The sequence below is a fragment of the Hemiscyllium ocellatum genome, chromosome 34, assembly GCF_020745735.1.
Source record: "Hemiscyllium ocellatum isolate sHemOce1 chromosome 34, sHemOce1.pat.X.cur, whole genome shotgun sequence".
Taxonomy (NCBI): Eukaryota; Metazoa; Chordata; class Chondrichthyes; order Orectolobiformes; family Hemiscylliidae; genus Hemiscyllium; species Hemiscyllium ocellatum.
The window spans coordinates 21,342,293-21,365,037 of NC_083434.1; the positions used below are offsets into that span (position 1 = coordinate 21,342,293).

Here is a 22,745-nt window from a genome sequence, read left to right on the forward strand (position 1 = left end):
AATTTGTGATTTGTCTTTGCTGGTGTTGATGGTTGACCCTCTAACTTGAATGTTTCACAGGGCTTTGTATTTTCTGCTATCCTGTTGTGTTCTCACAGCAGTAGCCTCCTTCACCCATCGACCAACACCGATGATTTCACAAGACGCTAAATCAACTTCCTAAATGTTACATACTCCCAATAAACACAACTTTCAGGGCCCTTTCAATTCATTGTCTAAATCAATGCAGTTTGCTTTTACTTCAATCAGGCATTAAACACCTTGTTTCCTTCAATTTTTCAAACTCTTTTCTAAGTCAAACTAATAGCTGAAACCTTTCTATTTGTCCTTGATTGACCTACATCTCTTTGGCCAATGTTATCAAGTATAACTTCAAGATCACCTTCATTGCTGCAACTGCCTTCAGCAAGCTTTCTTTCACTTACAATGCACTTATATCCCATCAGTCTGAGCAAAATAACTCTTTGTCAAATCTAAGCACATTTAAGATGAAAAAATCGCTGCTATTTTGAAAGAGGTTAGTTTATCACCTGATTTATTGATTGATTTATTGTGACGTGTACCGAGGTACAGTGAAAAGCTTTGTTTACAAGCAGTAGTAGCAGATCATAATACGTAAGGATGTACAGATCAAAAAACTTAGACAGAGGCAAACAGGTTACCTCTCTGGCAATCTGGAATAAATATGAGAAAAAATAACTTCGTTATCTTAGCACTAGCTTCCAACATTTCTGTGTCAACTTTAACCTTCATTTTCTCTCCACTTTTATCTTCAGTAGGAGATTTTGTTGCTCTGATCTCTCTCTTTTATCCCTCTAAACTCCCTCAAAATCATCCAGTGTTGTCTCCATTTCTTGAAATCAGAGTTCGGTGTGTGAGCTTTACAAATCCATCTTCTCAAATCCCTCAATGACATACAAATCCTTGCCTCAGCAGTTTTCCTACCTTTTCGGTTTTTTTTAGATTTTGGAAGTTTAACTGGACTTTGGTGTGTCACCTTCTGATTTAAGTTACTCTACATTCTCAGTTTTTATTTCATGCCTACCTTATGGGTCCCGCCATTTTGTATTCACAGTAAAGGAAAAGTAAGTACAATGCAAGTCGAAGGAATGTTGTTATTTTGACAAGATGGGAGATGGAAATAAAACAGGAAATTATTGATCTTTTACTTACTAACATCTGCTTTGGGAAGTTATTGGAATCGACAATTAGGGACTCAGTGACTGAGCACTTAGAGGAATTTGAACTCATTAGAGAACATCAATAGAGACCTGTTAAGGGCAATTCATGACACACAAATGTCATTGTCTTTTAAAATAACTGGCATAAGAATGGCTCTTGCAGCATAGTGGTAGTGTCCCTGCCTCTGACCCAGAATATCAGATTGAACAAAAAATCTGACAACAAAGAAAAGTCCATAGATGTAAAAGGATTCCAGTGCAGATTAAGTGTGGAGTTATCCATTTTGGATCAGAGGAGGATAATTTTGACAGTGTTTCAGATGGTCAAAAATTAGGGACAGGAGAGGTTTAAGAAACTCTCTGGATCCATATGCACAAATTACTAAAATGTTGTAATTAGGTACAACAGTAATCAAAAAGGTGGAAAGAAATAGTGGCCTTTATAATAATTAAAGAAGCAGAATGTAAAAGTAATTCTGCTCTAGGTTATATACTACTTTGCCGTGATTCAACAATATCTGGAAGACGGTGTACAACTCTTAGCACCACTCACCAGAATATTATGAGGTCTCTAAGGGTTAGATTTTATGGAGACATTATATAAACTAGGTTTTCTCCCTTGGAGTATCCAATGGTAAATAATGATTTGCTTGCTGTATTTCAGATTTTGAAAGGATTGTTAGGTTAAATAGTCAGAAGCTGTGGCAGTCTAGGAAAGGGGGTCATTTTCTTCATTTCCAAGCCAAGACATTCAAGAATGAAGGTTGAAACTGTCTCATGCAAAAAATAAACAGTAGTTGACAAGTCAGTTAATAAACTCGCAATCCAAGATTAATTTTTTTCACCAATGAGGGCTAATAAGGATGTGGAGCCAAGAGAAGGGGATGGAATTCGGATATGATTTATCACGATCTTTGAATGTTTCAGAACACTCGAAAGATAGAATGATCTGTTCACGTTCTCAAAATTGCCCATTAATTCATCATTGTAGATAAACACACGAGCTGAGAATATGTGTCAACAATGTTGTTGCTCCTCCCCTCGTTATATTCCTGTCCACTTTATGATGTCTGAATGGCAGAATCATAAAAGGTGACAGCCCCATCAAATTCAAGAGTCATTTCATGGACAGGTTTAGAGCAACAAAAAATGACCCATTGACATGATATGGAACAGCACTATCAAACTAATATCACATGCAATCTGATCAGGACACAATGAGGTGAATATTGCTCATGTTGAGGAGTTTGTGGCTGTGTCTTGTAACCCAACAAGAGTCAGAGGAGAGCTCACTTATTCAAAACATCTGTGTATTGTTAAATCAAATCTGTGTGTTGTTTCAGCTGAACTAATGAACCATTCCATACCTTTCAGCATCACTTTGATATATTTCCACAGGGAGTTTGGTTGGCGGGATCCTGAGCTGCCAGAGGTCATCCAGATGTTGCAACATCAGTTCCCTTCAGTGCAGTCCAATGCTGCAGCCTACCTGCAACACCTGTGCTTTGGAGACAATAAGATCAAGGCGGAGGTGAGTACACAGTGGAAGTGCACATTGCTGTCCAGTTTAAAATAATAATCTCCTACTTAGAAATAGCACTGTTCATCCCTGCAGCAGTCAGCTATGCTTAGCAATTATTTACTCACTAGATGATTAGCGTAAAGTCTTTTCAACACAAATGGAAGATTTGAAACCCACTTATGAAGCCCGTCCACATGCCAATATTAGCTACAGTCAATAGCTAAACAGCATCAACAATAATAATTATTTATTTCGGAATCAACATAAGGTGGTATTTCTTAATTGTACTTTCAAATGTTAGTAACCCAGTTTCCCCATCTATTGAAATGGCTAAGCATTAAAAAAAGTTGAAATATAAGCATTGTGCGATGTCACATTTATGGTCTACTGTAGGAAACAGTTACCTGTCAGAGCAGCTCTGGAATATGGTGTAGCTGCTGATTGGCTGTATTTGCCTTGTTAATTTTAATCATTGGGTTTCAGAAACCCAGCAACAACATTGAAATATTTATGACCAACAGGCAATTCTGTACATGCTCAGTTTCTCAAAAGTTATGTATGTGCCTTTAGGTTATGGCTGCCGACTCCTCCCTTTCTTTAGGAAATCCACAAACCAAATTGAGAACTCCCATTCTTGATAACCCATTGACACAGTGGCTCTTGGAACTAATTAGATCAGCTATGGTCCCGTGGTAGAATTTCGGTATCTGTGTCAGAGGATCTGGGGTTCAACTCCTGTTCCCAGAGACATGAGCCTCGAAAATATGCTGACACATTAGTAGGGTAAATTAAGAATTTGTTTTCAAGGAAGATCCCATTTGCCTTCTCAGGTGGGTTTCATGACATATTTGAAGGAAAGTAAGGTTTTTGTTCTGGTCACTTCTAACTCTACAGCCAACATAACTCAACGAGATGGTCAGGTCTTACCATACTGCTGTTTGGGTGACCTTCCTGTGCACAAATTGGCTGCATTGTTTCCATGTTACAAACAGTGATCAAACTGCAAAAATAATACATTGCCTGTAAAGTGTTTTGATCCGTCCTGAGATTGTGAAAGGCAAAAGTTATTTCTTATACATTTGTACCTTCAGGACTGCCTCTCAAGTTATATTGGTGAAAGGTTGTCTTGTACAGTTTGCATTTTGTCACTGAACACAAAGAATATCTGATACATTTGCAGCATTATGACTTATGTTTTGAAGTCCTCAAAATGAGAGGAGGCCACGAACAGACCTTTTGAAAATTCCACAGGTAATGGCGCATGTAAAGCAGGAGCAGGTGGTATAGAGATCGAAACATCTAGGGAGGATATTCCAAGGTTTAGGACCTCGACATGGCAACCAACTATGAGGAAATTGGAAATGGTTTGGGTGGGGATTGGTGAGGGGAGCTAACGGGGCAGAGTGTGGAAGTGGCAGAGGCCATGAATGAAGGAGCACAGACTCATGTGAGAACTGTATGGCTGGAAGATATTACAGAAATGGGGAGAAGTGAGATGACAAGGTTTGAATAGAAGAGCAAGAATGTTAAATTCAACACATTGGAAGCACAGAGATGGTGGTGATACATTATAGTACACTGTAGTAAAATAAAATATGAGAATTTCAATGTCATTCTTCAAACTGAGTAAACCTCACCATCTGTCTCTTCCATTCTCTGTTTTGATTTCAGTTTCAGGAACCTACACAAAAGGTAGATGCTGGAGTTCTCAAACAAATCTAAGAATTTTAAACACCCAGATCCTAATCCAAATTTATATATTGTGCCATCTGATTTTTAAGCTGGCCATCCATGTTTAACTTACTTATCAGCTCATAGGCATTTACAGGACAAGTTAACTATTTTGTTCGTGTTGAGATTAATCTTATTAGCATCAAGCATTTAGATGAGTTGAACACTGTAAGTTATCGACCAAGCATGACTTTCTATTGCAGTCAGTTGCACACAAACTCAAAACAGAATTAATTTCAGATAGTCAAACCGTTTCTGAGTTCTGCAACTTCTGATGTATTGATTCAGTGCTCATCCCTGGAGAAGTTCAATGTATAACAAGGAAATATCAGCATTTAGAACATGTTCACTTTCTTCAAAGGAAACCTCTGCAGCATGTTTTATTATGCTTTTATGCAAAGGATAATACTTGCAGCCACCTTTTTGAAGTAAAAATATTGTTCCTGCTGTGAATACTTGAACTAGATTTGTTTGAGAACTCCAGCATCTACCTTTTGCGTAGGTGCCTGAATTTGAAATCAAAACAGAGAATGGAAAAGACTGAGTTTTTACTCAGTTTGAAGAATGACATTGAAATTCTCATATTTTGTTTTACTACAGTGTACTATAATGTATCACCACCATTTCTGTGCTTCCAATGTGTTGAATTTAACATTCTTGCTCTTCTGTTCAAATCTTGTCATCTCACTTCTCCCCATTTCTGTAATATCTTCCAGCCATACAGTTCTCACATGAGTCTGTGCTCCTTCATTCATGGCCTCTGCCACCTCCACACTCTGCCCCGTTAGCTCCCCTCACCAATCCCCACCCAACCATTCCCAATTTCCTCATAGCTGGTTGCCATGTCAAGGTCCTAAACCTTGGAATATCCTCCCTAGATGTCTCAATCTCTATACCACCTGCTCCCACTTTACATGCGCCATTACCTGTGGAATTCTTAAAAGGTTTATTCTTGGCCTTTTCACATCTCCCATTAACATGCTGCTCCTTGGGGTAACAGCATTTAATGACAAGTCAGGTTTCACATCTACAATGACAATACCAAACTCTACTACACTGCCACCTCGTTCAACCCATCCACCATCACTGATTTGTGATATGTTTCACTGGACATTCAGTGCCTAATGAGCAGAAATCTTTGCAGCAATATATAAGAGAGATCAATACTACAGTCTTGAGTCCCTTGCCAATATCTGAGGCTGAACTGAGCATATCTCATAGTTCTGTTGAATTCTGAGATGAGTTTCAAATGTCTCCTCACTATACCCAAAATCATTTATTCTACCAGCATAGTATTGTGTACTTCGGCCTCATTCTGAGCTCTTCTGCAGCTGAAACACTTAACTATGCCTTTGTTACCTGTGGACTTGACTATTCTGATGCTTTTCTGCCAGCTTACAATTCACCAGCCTTAATGAAGGTGATCTTGTCCAAATCCCAGCTGCCTGTACCCAAGTCCCTTTCATGATCACTTCTGGTCTCCATGACTCCTGTTCCACCAGTAGCTTGATTTTTTTTAAAGTGTTTGTTATTGTCTTGAAATCTCCCTCATCCCTCTAATTTCATGAAGCCCACTATCCTAAGGTCAGTGGAGTTGTGGATAGTGACGAAGGATGTAGTAGGTTGTGGAGCGACATAGATAGGAAGCAGAGCTGGGCTGAGATGTGGCAAACATCTTTAATGTGGACAAGTGTGAGGTGATACACTTTGGTCGGAGTAATCGGAATGCAAAGTACTGGGCTAATGGTAAGATTCTTGGGAGTGCAGATGGGCAGAGAGATCTCGGTGTCCATGTACACAGATCCCTGAAAGTTGCCACCCAGATTGACAGGGTTGTTAAGAAGGCAAACAGTGTTTTGGCCCTTATTAATAGAGGGATTGAGTTCCAGAACCAGGAGGTTATGCTGCAACTGTACAATGCTCTGGTACGGCCACACTTGGGGTATCGTGTACAGTTCTGATCACCGCATTATAAGAAGGATGTGGAAGCTTTGGAAAGGATGCAGAGGAGATTTACTAGGATGTTGTCTGGTATGGAAGGAATGTCTTACGAGGAAAGGCTGAGGGCCTTGAGGCTGTTCTTGTTAGAGAGAAGAAGGTTGAGAGGTGACTTAATAGAGACATACAAGATAATCGGAGGATTAGATAGGGTGGACAGGGAGAGCCTTTATCCAAGTATGGGGACGGCAAACACGAGGGGACACAACTTTAAAGTGAGGGGAGATAGCTATAAGACGATGTCAGAGGTAGTTTCTTTACTCAGAGAGTAGTAAAGTTACTACTTTGCCTGCTTTGCCTGCAACTGTAGTAGATTTGCCAAGTTTAAATGCATTTAAGTCATCATTGGACAGGCATATGGATGTACATGGAATAGTGTAGGTGGGATGGGCTTCAGATTAGTATGACAGGGTGGCGCAACATCGAGGGCCGAAGGGCTGTACTGCGCTGTAATGTTCTATATTCTATATGTTTTATCCTGTCATTTCTGTGCTCCTGCAATTCTGGCCTCTTGCACATGCTCAGTTTTAATTGCCCTACCATTGCTAGTGGTGTATCCGATGCCTTGATCTTAAGCATCAGTATTCACTTGAAAGAACTCAATGCGTCTCAACTTATCTCTCCTCTTTGAAACTATTCCTTTGTATTTAATTTTGCGTTAATTTTTCATCGTCGGTTGCTTTGAAGGTGGTTTTTCCAAGGCCAGTAACCAGTAGCTAGAGAACCAGATCAAAAGGTGAACAAGTTGAATATAAATTTGTTTAATAATAATCTATATAATAATATAAAATCAGTATAACAATAGTAATCAAATTTTGATAATTAGAACTGCCATAGCCAGTTTGGAGGTGAAACATATAGATTAGATTTCCTACAGTATGGAAACAAGCCCTTCGGCCCAACATGTCCACACTGACCCTCCAAAGAGTAACCCACCCAGACCCATTCCCTATATTTACCACTGACTAATGCACCTAACACTATGGGCAATTTAGCATGACCAATTCACCTGACCTGCACATCTTTGGATTGTGGGAGGAAACCCCACAGACACGTGCACACTCCACATAGAGAGTCACCGGAGGCTGGAATCGAACCCGAGTCCCTGGCACCGTGAGGCAGCAGTGCTCACTACTCAGCCACCGTGCTACCCTAAGGCAATTGAGCAGATAGCAGAGGATGCTTTTGATCCATCGACCTCTGGGTTATGGGCATAGCACACTTCTGCTGCACCACTCTGCTATGGTAATTTAATCGCTATTCCTCTATAAAACATCTGACCAAAGCAAAGACCTATCATTTAAATTGGAGAAGTGATAGTTACAACAAGAAAAAGTTTAAAATCTGTGCCTTGCCATTAAATGGCATTATTGTTGTTAAATGCCTCAGAATCATGGGATTTAACATTTGGGGCAGCATGGTGGCTCAGTGGTTAGCGCTCTTGTCTCAGCGCCATGGACCTGGGTTTGATTCCAGCCTCGGGCGACTGTCTGTGTGGAGTTTGCACATTCTCCCCGTGTCTGCATAGGTTTCCTTTGGGTGCTCCAGTTTCCTCCCACAATCCAAAGGTATGCAGGTTAGTTGAATTGGCCATGCCAAATTGCCCATAGTGTTCAGGGATACGTAGGTTGTTTGGTGCATTAGGGGAAATGTAAAGTAATATGGTAGGGGAAAGGATTTGGTTACTCTTCGGAGAGTCGGTGTGGACTTGTTGGGCTGAAGGGCCTGTTTCCATCCTGTAGGGATTCTATGATTAAACTAAAACTTAACAATGTGATTGTAAAAGCAAGTCAGAACCTGAGAATTCTGTAATCAGTAGGTCATCTCCTAATTTTTTAAAGCTTTTCTACTGCCTACTGGTCACATCAGGAATTTGATAAAATACTGTCCCTTACTTGAGTAAGTGCAAGAAGCACTTTATGATTCAGGGCAAAGTATCCCATTTGGTCAGTTCCCCACCTGTCATTTTAAATATTCAGTCCCTCTACCACCAGCACAACATGTCTGTCGTGTATGTCATCTATTCAATGTATGTAGCAACTCACCAGGGCATCATCCTCAACATCACCTTTGATGATCTTTATCATTTTGAAGAACAAGAGCAACCGAAACATATCAAGACCTCCAAGCCTTGCAGCATCTTGACTTAGAAATGTATTGCATTTTATTCATTGTAGCTGAGCCTAAATGTTAGTACTTCTCAGAATGATACAAATGGCAATGTCTCAAATAAAAACAGTTCGTCACCATTTTGTCAAAGAAAATTAAAGACAGATAATATATACTCACCTCACCAGTGATGCTCACATCCCATAAATGTATTAGAAAAGAAAGGTGGCATTTCTCTTCAGAAATCTGCTGAAAATAAACTGAAGTGATTTCTGCCTAGGGTCATGTCAGTTGTATTCCTTTCCCCCCATTGCATGTAGTCAGTCTTGGGTTTTTTAATCAACTTGTTCAGGAATGTTATGACAAACCACTAAAGCAGATGGGGCTTAAACTCAGGCCTTAAAAGTGTGTTGCTGGAAAAGTGCAACAGGTCAAGCAGCATCAAAGGAACAGGAGAATCGACGTTTTGAGCATAAGCCCTTCTTCAGGAATGAGGAGGGTGTGCCAAGCAGGCTAAGATAAAAGGTAAGGAGGAGGGATTTGGGTGAGGGGCATTGGGAATATGATAGCTGGAAAGAGGTTAAGGTGAGAGTGATAGGCCGGAGAGGGGGTGGGGGCGGAGTGGTCTGGAGGAAGATTGCAGGTCAAGATGGCGGTGCTGAGTCTGAGGGTTGGGACTGAGAGAAGGTGGGGGTAGGGGAAATGAGAAGGCTAGAGAAATCTGCATTCATCCCTTGTGGCTGGAGGGTTCTTAGGTGGGAGATGAGGCGCTCTTCCTCCAGGTATCGTGTTGCCATGGTTAGGGATCCTTCCATATCCATCAGAAATTCACCTGCACCTCCACACACATCATTTACTGCATCCACTGCACCCGATGTGGCCTCCTATACATTGGGGAGACAGGCTGCCTACTTGCGTAACGTTTCAGAGAACACCTCTGGGACACCCGCACCAACCAACCCAACCACCCCATGGCTGAACACTTTAACTCCCCCTCCCACTCCGCCAAGGACATGCAGGTCCTTGGTTTCCTCCATCGCCAGACCATGGCAACACGACGCCTGGAGGAAGAGCACCTCATCTTCCGCCTAGGAACCCTCCAACCTCAAGGGATGAATGCAGATTTCTCCAGCTTCCTCATTTCCCCTCCCACCACCTTTTCTCAGTCCCAACCCTCAGGCTCAGCACCACGTTCTTGACCTGCAATCTTCTTCCCGACCTCTCCGCCCCCACCCCCTGTCCGGCCTATCACCCTCACCTTAACCTCCTTCCACCTATCGTATTCCCAACACCCCTCCCCCAAGTCCCTCCTTCTTATCTTTTATCTTAGCCTGCTTGGCACACCCTCCTCATTCCTGAAGAAGGGCTTATGCCCGAAACGTTGACTCTCCTGTTCCTTTGATGCTGCCTGACCTGCTACGCTTTTCTAGCAACACATTTTTAAGCTCTGATCTCCAGCATCTGCAGTCCTCACTTTCTCCTATTTAAACTCAGGCTGCCTGGCCCAGAGGTCTGGACCCTACCGCTGCAACACAACAGCATATACATGTTAGTATGTTATTGATGTTTAATCATATACAGATGGTGCACAGTGACTGGGATTCACTCATGCCCCTATAAATGGGAACAACACTGTTGTAGTTGGGCTAGAAAGTGCACGTTTGCAGTGTGCATCTCTGTAAATCAAAGTCAATGGAAGTGTGTTAGGCATGGCTCCAGTTCTGTACTTGATTACTAAGCTATCTGAAATACAAATCGCTAGCATATGCCACTGCCTAAATGTAAATGTGGCCACTTAAGAAAAATAAATCTCAGACATCAAACTAAAATCCTTGTACTCATTGTGTGAAATAACAAAAAAAACAGTTTAAATTGTAATTGTAGAATTATTGTCCAACGTTCTGAGAGTCTGAACCGTATGGCCAGTGGAAGAATGAATGTGGACATGAATTCCAACCACACAAAGGATGGCCTTGACATCATCATGTCCTACAAGATATGAAATTAAAAACAAAGTATTTTGTGAGATGACAAGTTTCCACTAGGCTGGTAGTGGATCTCTGGACATTGTATTCAAGTTCCATTATAGTGGCTAAAGTGTAGATGAGATAAATGGAAGTGATTAGTTAGTTTGAAATAGATCTAAACTTGGAATGATGGTTGAAATATATTTATAGCAACTTGCTGGAGTATCCAAGTGAATATCCAAAGTAGGAAGGTTTCGGTCAATAATATCGCACGGCTCTAATCAGTTAAAAGTATTTAATTCAAATATTAATAAAGTATGTTTTGATGCCTGGAGTAACTAATAACTTTTAGAAAAGAAATTAATTTTCCAGAAACAACCAAAGGACAAGGCTTGATATTTTAAGACTTTTTCTTGAATAAGCAAGCTAAACTCAACATAAATCAAACATTAGGTGTGTAGTGACCATATCAAACTAAAGAAAGGGTGCTTTTATATTAATTAATTAACAATTACAATGGCCTTATGAAACTTTTTTTATTTAAACCACACTTCGTCAGATAGGTATCACTATAAGATTAAGTGCCAAGTTAATCTCAGTTTTCAGTTGGCTCACTTCTTTCTATTTAACCAGATGAAATCTTACAGTGTCCTTCAATAGTTGACCCACTTGGTCTCAAGCATTCCAAAACAGAATCCGCAAAGCCAATTTTGCTAACTCTGTGTTCGTTGACATTTATCTTCCTTTCAAACAAAAAACAAGACTTTTTCAAGCACTACGTTTTGTTATGAACACAGTGATAGTTCACTTTGCTTTCCATCGCAGTAGTACTGTCTGCTTCTCCCTGACAGCGGTAACTCCATTGTCTCTGTCTGCGTGTCTGCCTCTACATTTAAATTCAAGATGTGAAAATTGTCATTTGATTTTCAACAGTTTAGGTTTCTTTACTCGTGACAACCAGATCAAATGGGCATGTTTCCCAACAAAGCGAGGTTATCTTGCTTTTATATAGGATACTAGTTCAGCCTCAGCTGAATCCAATTCTGGATGCTGCACTTTAAGGTGGAGATGAAAATATTGGAGCGCATGCAGGAGAGGTTAAAATATTAAAATATTTACAGTCATGAGAGCTCTGGGCACAGTAAATAGGGAGAAGACGATCCCACTCAAGACAGCATTAAGAAAAAGATGGTGCAGATTTATGAGGGATTAGCATCTGAAATGCACTATCTGGAAGTGTAGTGGAGGCAGGTTCAATTGAGGCAGAAGGAATTTTGAAAAAGAACAAAGTGGGTGTTGGTGGGGAGTGAGCAGAAGAACAACACTTGGTGAGGTTCTCATGCCAACACAAGCATGATGGAGCAAAAGGTCTCTTCTTACGTTATAACAATTTAGCGATGCTGTAATCCTCAGCAAGTATGGTCACCATCCGTCTATTGAGAGCATTCTGTTTAACTTTGAATTAAATAAGCATAACCTTCTTGTAAAGGTACAGTATTTGTAACAGAGTAATATTGATCAAGGTGTAAATCCACAATTTCACTCAAATTTCCAATTTTTGTACCAAATGAGCTTATGATACAGATCCTAGGTTTTCACTGCTAAATTGGCTACATTCTGGAGAATGGTAAACGCAACTGTCTTTATGGTCATGATAACACATGGTTTACCATATTCTCATAATGAGATGCAGAACTGAAAGCTAACTTCTCTGCCTCTAACTTGGAGCAGCCATGAAAGGGGTTGCCCTGCTTTCGATATATCTCAGCGACTACCTGCATCAAAACATTTCTGCAGACACATTCCTTTTAATCACAAAATATTAGGTCCTCAGTACAAGATGGAACCCACGCACAAACGCACATCCCTAACAGACACTTTCATCATTTTTTTCACACTGTCTGCATAAATTTGCAAGTATTATATAGAAAGTACAAAGTAAAAATGGTCCCTTCCACCTAACTGCTTTGTGTAGGTGTTTATGTTTTACATAAATCTTCCCCTGCATTTCTTCATCCAACTCTATCAGCACAAGCTTCTATTGATGTCTCCCTCATCAATTATTCCTGCTTCAGTTTAACTGCATTTGTGCTCTTCACCCAAGCTCTATTTTGTGAAAGTGACGACCACCTTCTAGCCACTCTCTGGGTAAAAGAAGAAACGTATGTTTGTAATCACGTACAGGATTGTAGATCTTCATGTTTCCTTTGTTCTCCTCAGTTTACAGAACATATAACATTGATTGATAAATTATACCGTTTCCATTACTTTCCTCGAACACTAGACAATTATGAGTGGCCATGGTATAGATCATCCTTTGCCAGAACAAGAAATTCAGAATCTGATCCTTCTCACTTTCCATGTACAAAAAAACATATTTGAGAAGGTGTTTCTGTATGGCCAATATTTCCACCTTAGTTTGATTGTTGTTGGTTTTCAGTAGCAGCAGAAAATACTCTGTTACTTTGTAAAGGCTGGAGATAGATATTTGAAGGAACCATGAATTTATTTTCAGTACTTCACAAGCAATTGGTTAATGGGTTGGCCATTTGTAACCCAGATCTGATTCTGTAAATTGATGAGCAGACTCACCAGTTATTTCACACACACTTCATTGTTTCTGGCAGCACAAAGAGCATTGGAAAGTTTCAATAATGTGAAAATCACAGTGGATTTTGGAACGTGCAGAATTGTTAGAATTAACTTGAGTTTCTCATTATCTAGCTTATCAAAGAGTAGTAGATGGGTTAACTTGCCTATAAGTCTGAATGGATGTGAGCACAGTTACAACATTTGAAAGACACTTGGATATGTATATGAATAGGAAAAGTTTGGAGGGATATGGGCTGGGAATAGGCAGGTGGAATTAATTTAGTTTGGGATTATGTTTGACTTGGACTGGTTGGACTGAAGGGTCTGTTTCCGTGCTGCATGACTCTATGATTTGATAAGTGCGAGTTTTTATAACTACGTGGAACACTATAGCACAGTACAGGCCCTTCAGCCCTCGATGTTGTGCCGGCCATTTATCCTATTCTAAGATCAGACTAACCTACATACCCTTCATTGAACTATCGTCCATGTGCCTATCCAAGAATCACTTAAAGGTCCCTAATGTATCTGACTCTACCACTATCACCGGCAGTGCATTCCACTTACCTGCCACTCTCTGTATAAAGAACTTACTTCTGACATCACCCCTAAACATTCTTCTGATTACCTTAAAGTTAGGCCCTTTCGTGATGGACATTTTCCACCCTGGGAAAAGGTTTCTGCCTATCCACTCTATCTATGCCTCTCAAAATCTTGTACACCTCTATCAAGTCACCTCTCATCCTTTTTCGCTGCAATGAGAACAGACCAAGCTCCCTCAACCTTTCTTCATAAGACATGCCCTCCAGTCCAGACAGCATCCTGGTAAATTTCCTCTGCACGCTCTTGAAAACTTTCACATCTTTCCTATAATGAGGCGACCAGAACTGAACACAATATTCCAAGTGTGGTCTAACCAGGGCTGTACTGAGCTGCAGCATAACCTTGTGGCTCTTAAACTGAACCCCCCCCCCCCCCGCGAATGAAAGCCAACAGAGTATACGCCTTCTTATCAGCCATATCAACCTGGGTGAGGGATCGATGGACATGGACTCCAAGATTCCTCTGTTCCTCCACACTGCCAAGAATCCTGTCTTTAACCATATACTCTGCATTCAAATTCAACCTTCCGAAATGAATTACTTCACGCTTTTCCAGGATGAACTCCATCTGCCACTTATCAGCCCAGTTCTGCATCCTGTTAATGTCCCATTGCAACCTACAACAGCCCTCCACAGTATGCACAACTCTACCAACTTACATGTCATCGGCAAACTTACTAACCCACCCTTCCACTTGCTCATCCAAGTCATTTATAAAAATCACAAACAGCGGAAGTCCCAGAATTGAACCCTGCGGAACACCAGCTTTAGACTGAATATTTTCCATCTACTACCACCCTCTATCTTTTATGGGCCAGCCAATTTTGTGTCCAGAAAGATAGGTTTCCCAATATTCCAAATCTCCTCACTTTCTGAATAAGCCTACCATTGGGAACCATATTAAACACCATGCTAAAATCCATATATACCATGTTCACTGCCCTACCTTCAACATGTTTTGTCACATCTTGAAAGAATTCAGTAAGGTTTGTGAGGCATGACCTGCCCTTCACAAAGCCATTCTGACTCTCCCTAATCAAACTATGGTTTCCAAGTAATCATAAATCCTGTCTCTCAGAATTCTCACCAATATTTTGCCCATCACGGATGTAAAACTAACTGGTCTGTAATTCCCAGGATTATCGCCACACCCTTTCTTGAACAAGGAAATAACATTTGCCACTCTCCAATCATTTGGCACTATTTCAGTGGACAGTCTGGATGCAAAGATCATTGCCTTAAGGCGCAGCAATCTCTTCCCTCTCTTCCTGTAGAAACCCAGGGTATATCCCATCTGGCCCAGAGGATTTATCTATCCTTAACGTTTTACAAAAGTTTCAGCACATCCTCCTTCTTAATATCAACTTGTTCTAGCACATCATTCTGTTTCATGCTGTCCTAGGAAACATCAGAGTCCCCCTCAGTATTGAATACTGAAGCAAAGTATTTATTAAGGACCTCCCTTACTTCCTCTGACTCTAGGTGTACATTTCCCTCCATTATCACTGATCAGTCCTATCCTCACTCTGGCCATCCTCTTGTTCATCACACATGTAGATAGGTTTTCCTTAATCCTACCCGCTAAAGCTTTTTCATGCCCCCTTCTCGCTCTCCTAAGTCCATTATGCAGTTCCTTCCTGGCTACCTAGTAACCCTTTAAAGCTCTGTCTGATCCTTGCCTCCTCAACCTTAAGGAAACTTTCTTCAACCACTCGACTAGATGTTCTACGTCCCTTGTCACCCAAGGTTCTTTCAACCTACCATCCCTTCCTTTGCGCGGTGGGACAAATCTGTCCAGCACTATCAGCAATTGCTCCCGAAGCAACCTCCACATTTCTGTGGTACATTTTCTTGAGAACATCTGTTCCCAATTTTGGCACCTCAGTTCCTGCCTAATAGCATTATAATTTCCTCTCCCCAAATTATATACTTTCCCATACCATCCGCTCCCTCTTCATGATTATCGTAAAGGTCAGGGAGTTGAGATCACTATCACCGAAATGCTCTTCAACTGAGAGATCTGTCACCTGGTATGGTTTGTTACCCAGCACCAAATCTAGTATGGCCTCCTTTCTAGTCAGCCTATCTGCATATTGAGACTGGAACCCTTCGTGGACACACCTAACAACTGTTCCATCCAAACTATTTGAACTAGGAGTAGGTTCCAATCAATATTAGGGAAGTTAAAGTCATCTACTATGACAACTACCCCATTACTTATCCACATTTCCAAAATCTGCCTCCCAATCTGCGCCTGCATGTCTCTGTTGCTTTTGGGGGGGAGGATATGCTGTAGAAAACTCCCAATAAATTGACTGCTCCTTTCCTGTTTCCGAGTTCCACTCATACTGACTCTGTAGACAAACCCTCCTTGATGATCTCTCTTTCTGCAGCTGTGATACTATCCCTGATTAGCAATACCGCTCCTCCACCTCTTTTACCTCCCCTCCATTCCTTTTGGAGCATCCAACAACCATTCCTACCCCAGTGATATCCAAGTCTCTGTGATAGCCACGACATCATAGTTCCAAGTACTGATCCATGCTCTGTGTTTGTCACCCTTATTTCTGACAGTTCTTGCATTCAAATAGACACACTTCAACCCATAACACTGACTGCACCTTTGCCCTCTCAACTGTCTGTTCCTCCTCACAGACTCCCTGCACGTTGTATCTGGCTGTTCACTATGTACTCCATCATCTGATCCGCAGCTCAGGTTCCCACCCCCCTGCCAATCTAGTTTTAACCCTCCCAAAGAGCTCTAGCAAACCTTCCGCGCAGGATTTTGTTGCCCCTCCACTTCAGAAGTAACCAATCCTTCTCACACAGGTCCCACCTTCCCCAGAAGGTATCTCAATGATCCACATATCTGAAGCCCTCCCTCCTACACGAGCCCTGCAGCCACGTGTTCATCTGCACTCGCTCTCTACTCCCAGCCTCACTAGCTCGTGGCACCAGTAGCAAATCTGAGATCACTACTCTGCTCATCCTCCCTTCTCACTTCCAACCAGCTCCCTATATTCACTTTTCGGGTCCCCATCTCTTTTCCTACCTATGTCATTGGTACCGATGTGTCCCATGACTTCTGGTTGCTTTCCCTCCCCTTTAAGAATCTTGTAGACTCAATCTGAGACATCCCTGATCCCTGACACCATCCGGGAGTCTCGCTTGCGACCACACCATCTCCTGTCTATTCCTCTCGTGATTGAATCCCCTATCGCTATCGCTCTCCTATTCTCCCCCTTTCCCTTCTGAGCCACAGAGCCAGGCTCAGTGCCAGAAACCTGGCCGCTGTGGCTTTCCCCCCGATCAACAGTATCCAAAACAATGTACTTATTATTGAGGGGAATGGCCACGGAGGGGTTGTCCCTGCACTGTCAGCCTATTACCTTTCCCTCTCCTGATGGCCAACCAGGTATCTTTATCCTGTAACTTAGGTGCAACTACCTCCCTTTCACTCCTTTCTATTACACCCTCAGCCTCCCGAATGATCCGAAGTTCATCCAGCTCCAGTTCCCTAACGCAATCTGTGAGGAGTTGGAGTGCATGTCTCGCAGGTGACACCAGTGGTGACCTTTATCTCCCACACCCTGCAAGAGCAGCATGCAACTGGCCTAGCCTTCATCCCCTCTGCTCTAAATTGCCAAAAGAGATTGAATTAATTTTAAAAAAGCTTTACCTTACCAAGCCTCCACACACGGTCGTCTTTTTTTGGTTAGAGGAGGACGACACGTAGGAGACACTACATGTGTCGTGTATCGGGTTTAGCCACAGCCCGAACATATCAGTTCACGTGCCCAGCAATCCCCATGTCCACATCCATCCCTGTTGAGCCTTCGTTCCGCCTATTCACGAGGTGAATGTTTAAGGGGAAAATGTACCTGCCCGGCAGCCCCCTAGTCTCACTCTCACCGCTGCAAGTGGAGGCCGCTGACCCACGTGGTAAGTATTTAAGAGCTGCATCAAGTTGTTTTGGAGGGAATTCTTCCTGTGAGACCCAGCAAGATCTCTCATGTCTCTTACCAAACTTGCTTCATTTAATGTCTAACCCAGCCCTATGGTGTGCCCCACTTTGATTCGAACCTTGATGCACACCGCTCCCAGACCAATATTTGGGTATTCACTGAAAGAAACCTTTCATCTACACCATTTTGGAAGCCTGTTGAGTACCATACACTGTGAGTCTGGAACTCCTTGAACAGTTCCTGACACTTCTCCCCAGACATGGTAAACAGGGAAGTTGGCACTCTGCTGTGTGGGCAGGGTCGTCGATGGGGTAATGCAGAGGCAGGACTGGGACCAGCAATGGAGGGCATGATACCAGCCTGGTCTTAGGTTGCCACCAGATTGATGTAATCTCAGCCATCTGTAAGAATGCCCAGCCCTGTAAGAGGAAGTTCAATCATTGTCCCTCCGCCAGTGTAAATGTAACCATCTTCTCTCCAATACATCACACTCACTCTATCTCTGCTACTGTATCTACCTCCCAACAAGGCTAATGCTATGCATCACTCAGACCCCTATAAGATTCCAACCATAGTTTTTTATTAGTGCTGTGTTCATCTTGGGTTAATTCACGGATGGCCAAGTTGAAACATAAATCGTAAGCTGCAAAAAATCAGGGCAGCCAGTTCTTTTCTCATCAAGATGGAATTTGGAGCTCATTTCATACCTGACAGTTAAACAAGAATTCTCATGTGTGTTGGAAAGAATATTTTAGTAAAAGTCCCAAATTGCTTCACATAAATTATCATTAAAAAATATTGGCACCAAATCAATTCTTATCAAGGCTTTATGATATTTTTAATCAAGCTGTTCAAAGATGTTATTATCACTTCTGGAGCAGATGACACATGAACACATTACCAACTGCACCATGTGAGCCCTCCATTGTCATGTTTATATAATTGTAATGACACTTATTATGGCAAGTGACAAAAGTGTAATCAGAGAAGTACTTTTTTTTTAAGAAAAACTGGGTCCTAAAAGTGGGAAATGGAATATCAGAGAGGTTGAGAAAGAAGTGTCCAGATCATCAGGAATTGACAGCAGAAGGAATGATTTCCAAGGGTGGTGTGCAGGAGCTGGGGGATAGATAAGAGGCTGCTGTTGGAGGGTCAGGAAGTTACTGGAAAGGTGATGTAGTAGAGGAGGCTACAGAAGTTGTTCTTCTTCATTCTCAGGTGTGGGTGCCGCTGGTTAGAGCCACATTTTAGCCCAATCATAGAAACCCTTGCAAGATGGTGGTGAGCTACTTACCTGAACCTCTGCTATCTATTTAGATTACATTACCTACAGTGAGGAAACAGACCATTTGGCCCAACAAGTCTACACCAACTCCTTCAAAGAGTAGTCCACCCAGCCCCATTCCCCGACCTTATATTTACCCCTGGCTAATGCACCTAACATTATGGGCAATTTAGCATGGTCATTTCATCTAAACAGCACATCTTTGGATTGTGGGAGGAAACCAGAGCACCCAGAGGAAACCCATGTAGATATGGGGAGAATGTGCAAACACCACACAGACAGTCACCTGAGGCAGGAATCGACCTCTGGTTCCTGGCACTGTGAAGCAGCAGTGCTAACCACTGAGCCACTGTGCCGCCCCATTTACTGTAGATAGACTCACAATACTATTAAGTAAGGAGTTCCAGGATTTTGACTCAGTGATTATGAAGGAACTATGAGATACTTCTAAGTCCAAGATGTTTGGAGGGGAGCTTGCGTGTGGTGGTGTTCCCATAGATCTTCTACCTTGTTCTTCCAAATGGTAGCTGTTGTTGGTTTGAAAGGTACTTTCAAAGGAGCGTTGGTGAATTTCGACATTGCACCTTGTAGGTGGTACACACGGGAGCCACCATGCATCAATGGTGGATGGAGTGAATGTTTATGAATCTGGTGCCAATCCAGTGAGCTGCTTTTCCTGCATCTAAGCAGGCAAGAAGCACGATTATCTGAATGAAGTGGGCGGGCACTACTACGCTTGGATAATCGATTTTACCTTAAAAAAGGGAAGCCATACTGGAGAAGTTTTTAAAAGTCTATAATTTTAATGAGTCTGCCATTTAAACAAATTAATCCTTGCAGTCCACAAATTACAGGTTAAAATGAGAAGGACTCACTATCACATAAATACTATGTATCAAATCCCAGCCTTAAACAAAGCCCCGAACAGATTCGACAGTCGTCAGAGCATTTGTCAATTTCCGGGAACTCAGTCTCATGATAGAAAGATAGAAGCAGCACCTTGCGCATGCATTTACATTCTCAGCCTTGTTTTTAAATGAACAGCCCAGTAAAGTTATAGGAATACCCCGTAAAACACTTACTTTTGCAAAGCCCTGTGTAACAACCCTTACCGAAAAAATATCCAGTCGCTGATGCTTGAGCTGCTTGTGTTTCTTTGTTTTTATCAGCATTTTCACATCTCCTTTAGTACAGGTAAATCAAATGCACTTACCTCTTTGATCTAATGTTTTTGTGGGACTTTGAAATCTTCTTCGGATAATCCAAAATTTGGAGAATCAACATTCTGATAATCAAGGTTCCTCTGTATTCCATCTCACTCCTGACCTGTGCCTTGTAGATGGGGAACAGCTTTTGAGTCCGGCATTGAGTTATTCACTTAGGATTTATAACCCCTGACTGGCTCTTGTGGAAATAACATTTTTATGGCTAATCCAGTTCAGTTTCTGGACAGAGGTAATCCTAAGAATGTTGATAATGGGGAATTTAGAGATGGTAATTCCATTGAATTTGAAGGAGCAATGGTTGATTCTGTCTCATTAGAAAAGGCACACATGTGGTGCAAAGGGTACTTGACAGTTGTAGGTCCAAGCCTGGCTATTGTCCAGAGCTTAAAAATGTGTTGCTGGAAAAGCGCAGCAGGTCAGGCAACATCAAAGGAGCAGGAGAATCGACGTTTCGGGCATAAGCCCTTCTTCGGGCTTTTGCCCGAAACGTCGATTTTCCTTCTCCTTTAATGCTGCCTGACCTGCTGCGCTTTTCCAGCAACATATTTTTAAGCTGTGATCCTCAGCATCTGCAGTCCTCACTTTCTCCTAGTGAGTATTGTCCAGGCCTTGCTGCGTTTGGACATGGATTTTCCTTTATGTCTGGTTTGTCTCTAACTAGCAGAGGGTTTTTCACAAATTTTTATTGATTCTAATTTTGCTAGCCATGATGCTGCACTCTGTCATATGCAGCCTTGGTGTCAAAAGCTTTCATTCTCACCTCACCTCTAGAATTCAACTCTTTTGTCCACATTTGAACAAAGGCTGTCATGAGGTCATGAACTGAATGGCCCTGGCAGAACCCGGTGTGACCCTCTGTGAGCAGATTGACGCAATCCATGTGCTAGCACTGTTGATTATTCTTTCTGTCATTGACTGATGATTGAGAGTAGGCTGATGGGGCGGAAATTGGTCAGGTTAGATTTGTCCTGCCTTTGTCAGGACGAGCCTGACAACTCTCTACATTGTGAGGTATTGTTGGAGCTTGTCCCAACTCATGGTAATGTGCTGCAAACCAAGATCTGCTGTGGTTGGAGAGTACATTCTGAAAGTGGAGTGGCAACAATTTTGGGACCTGTGGGCAGTAGTTGGGAGGGCCGAGAGAAAGCTGACAACAGTCATTGGTAGTGCACCAGAGCTGGAACGAGCACTCTTGTTGACTTGGTTTTTCTGATCACATCTGACATGGGTAGGCATTGCTGTCCAAAATAGGGCAGCACAGTGGCTCAGTGATTAGCACTGCTGCCTCACAGCGCCAAGAACCTGGGTTCAATTCCAGCCTTGGGCAACTGTCTCTGTGGAGTTTGCACATTCTCCCAGTGTCTGCGTGGGTTTCCTCCTCGTGCTCTGGTTTCCTCCCACAATCCAAAGATGTGCAGGTCAGGTGAATTGGCCATGTTAAATTACCCATAGTGTTAGACACATTAGTCAGGGGTAAATGTAGGGGAATGGGTCTGGGGGGGTTACTCTTCGGAGGGTTGGTGTGGACTTGTTGGGCCAAAGGACCTGTTTCCATACTGTAGGGAATCTAATCTAAAACTTGGATTATATCCCTTCTTTACATGCAGAATACACCTCTATTTCAGCTAATCAAACATTGTCACTAACTGGGCACATGTTAACCAAATTTTAGCTCCACATCTCTTTCATTTATTTTTCTCGTCTTCTGTAAGCACTCAAATACACACCATTTATTATCTTCTCGGTCATGTTCTCTGACTCATTCTCTATCATGGGAAATCTCCTTTCTAGTTATTGGATTTTATAAGGAATGGGGGTGGGGATGGGGTATCTATTATGGTCCTCTATGTTACTATGGTGCTTGCAATGCATAGTGGAATATGGGAAATCTGTAGCACTCTTCCCTTAATTTAACACCAATAAGCTGGCATCATCATTTTTGGCTCCCAGCAAAACGTTTGCATATTAACTCTGGTTACATCCATCTTTAACCCTTATCTAATCCTGTGACCCCTGAATAATATTATCTTCTTTCTCCAGTGTGAACATTCACAATTTTTTTTAACTGCTCCTTGTGGCCTGAGAGCTTAAAAATAATGGATTGGACCTTATGATAGTGCCTTAGGACAGCTTAAACTACTTAGAGGATGCAGTGGCAAAGTGGTAATGTTACTGGACTAGTAATCCTAATGTTGGGCTAAAGCATGGGTTCATATCTCATCAGGACAGCTGGTGGAGTTTAAATTCAATCTGAAATTGAAAACTAGTCTCAGTAATGGTGGCCATGAAACCACTATCAATTGTCATAAAAACATCTGGTTCACTGATGCCTTTTGGGGCAGATTTCTTCCATCCACACTTGGTCCACATCATTGTGGTTGCCTCTAAACTGCCCAATGAGATGCTTCAGCAAGCCTCTCAAATCAAGGACAATTAGAAATGCACATTGCCTTGGCAGCAATGGCCACCCAGGAAAAAGTACCACAGATACATATGTAATCGTTGAATTTATGATTAGATTAGGTTACTTACAGTGCGGAAACAGGCCCTTCGGCCCAACAAGTCCA

At 42.0% G+C, this 22,745-nt stretch overlaps 1 protein-coding gene across 4 annotated transcripts in view; it reads left to right on the forward strand.

The window, feature by feature from the left end:
* The window catches only part of LOC132832251 (catenin delta-2-like), a 488,139-nt gene that overhangs the window by 274,175 nt on the left and 191,219 nt on the right, over nt 1-22,745 (forward strand). For all 4 annotated transcript variants that reach the window (XM_060850083.1, XM_060850087.1, XM_060850084.1 and 1 more), the window contains one exon: nt 2,580-2,712. In XM_060850083.1, coding sequence (XP_060706066.1) covers nt 2,580-2,712 — 133 coding nt within the window. The remainder of the gene's footprint in view (nt 1-2,579; nt 2,713-22,745) is intronic.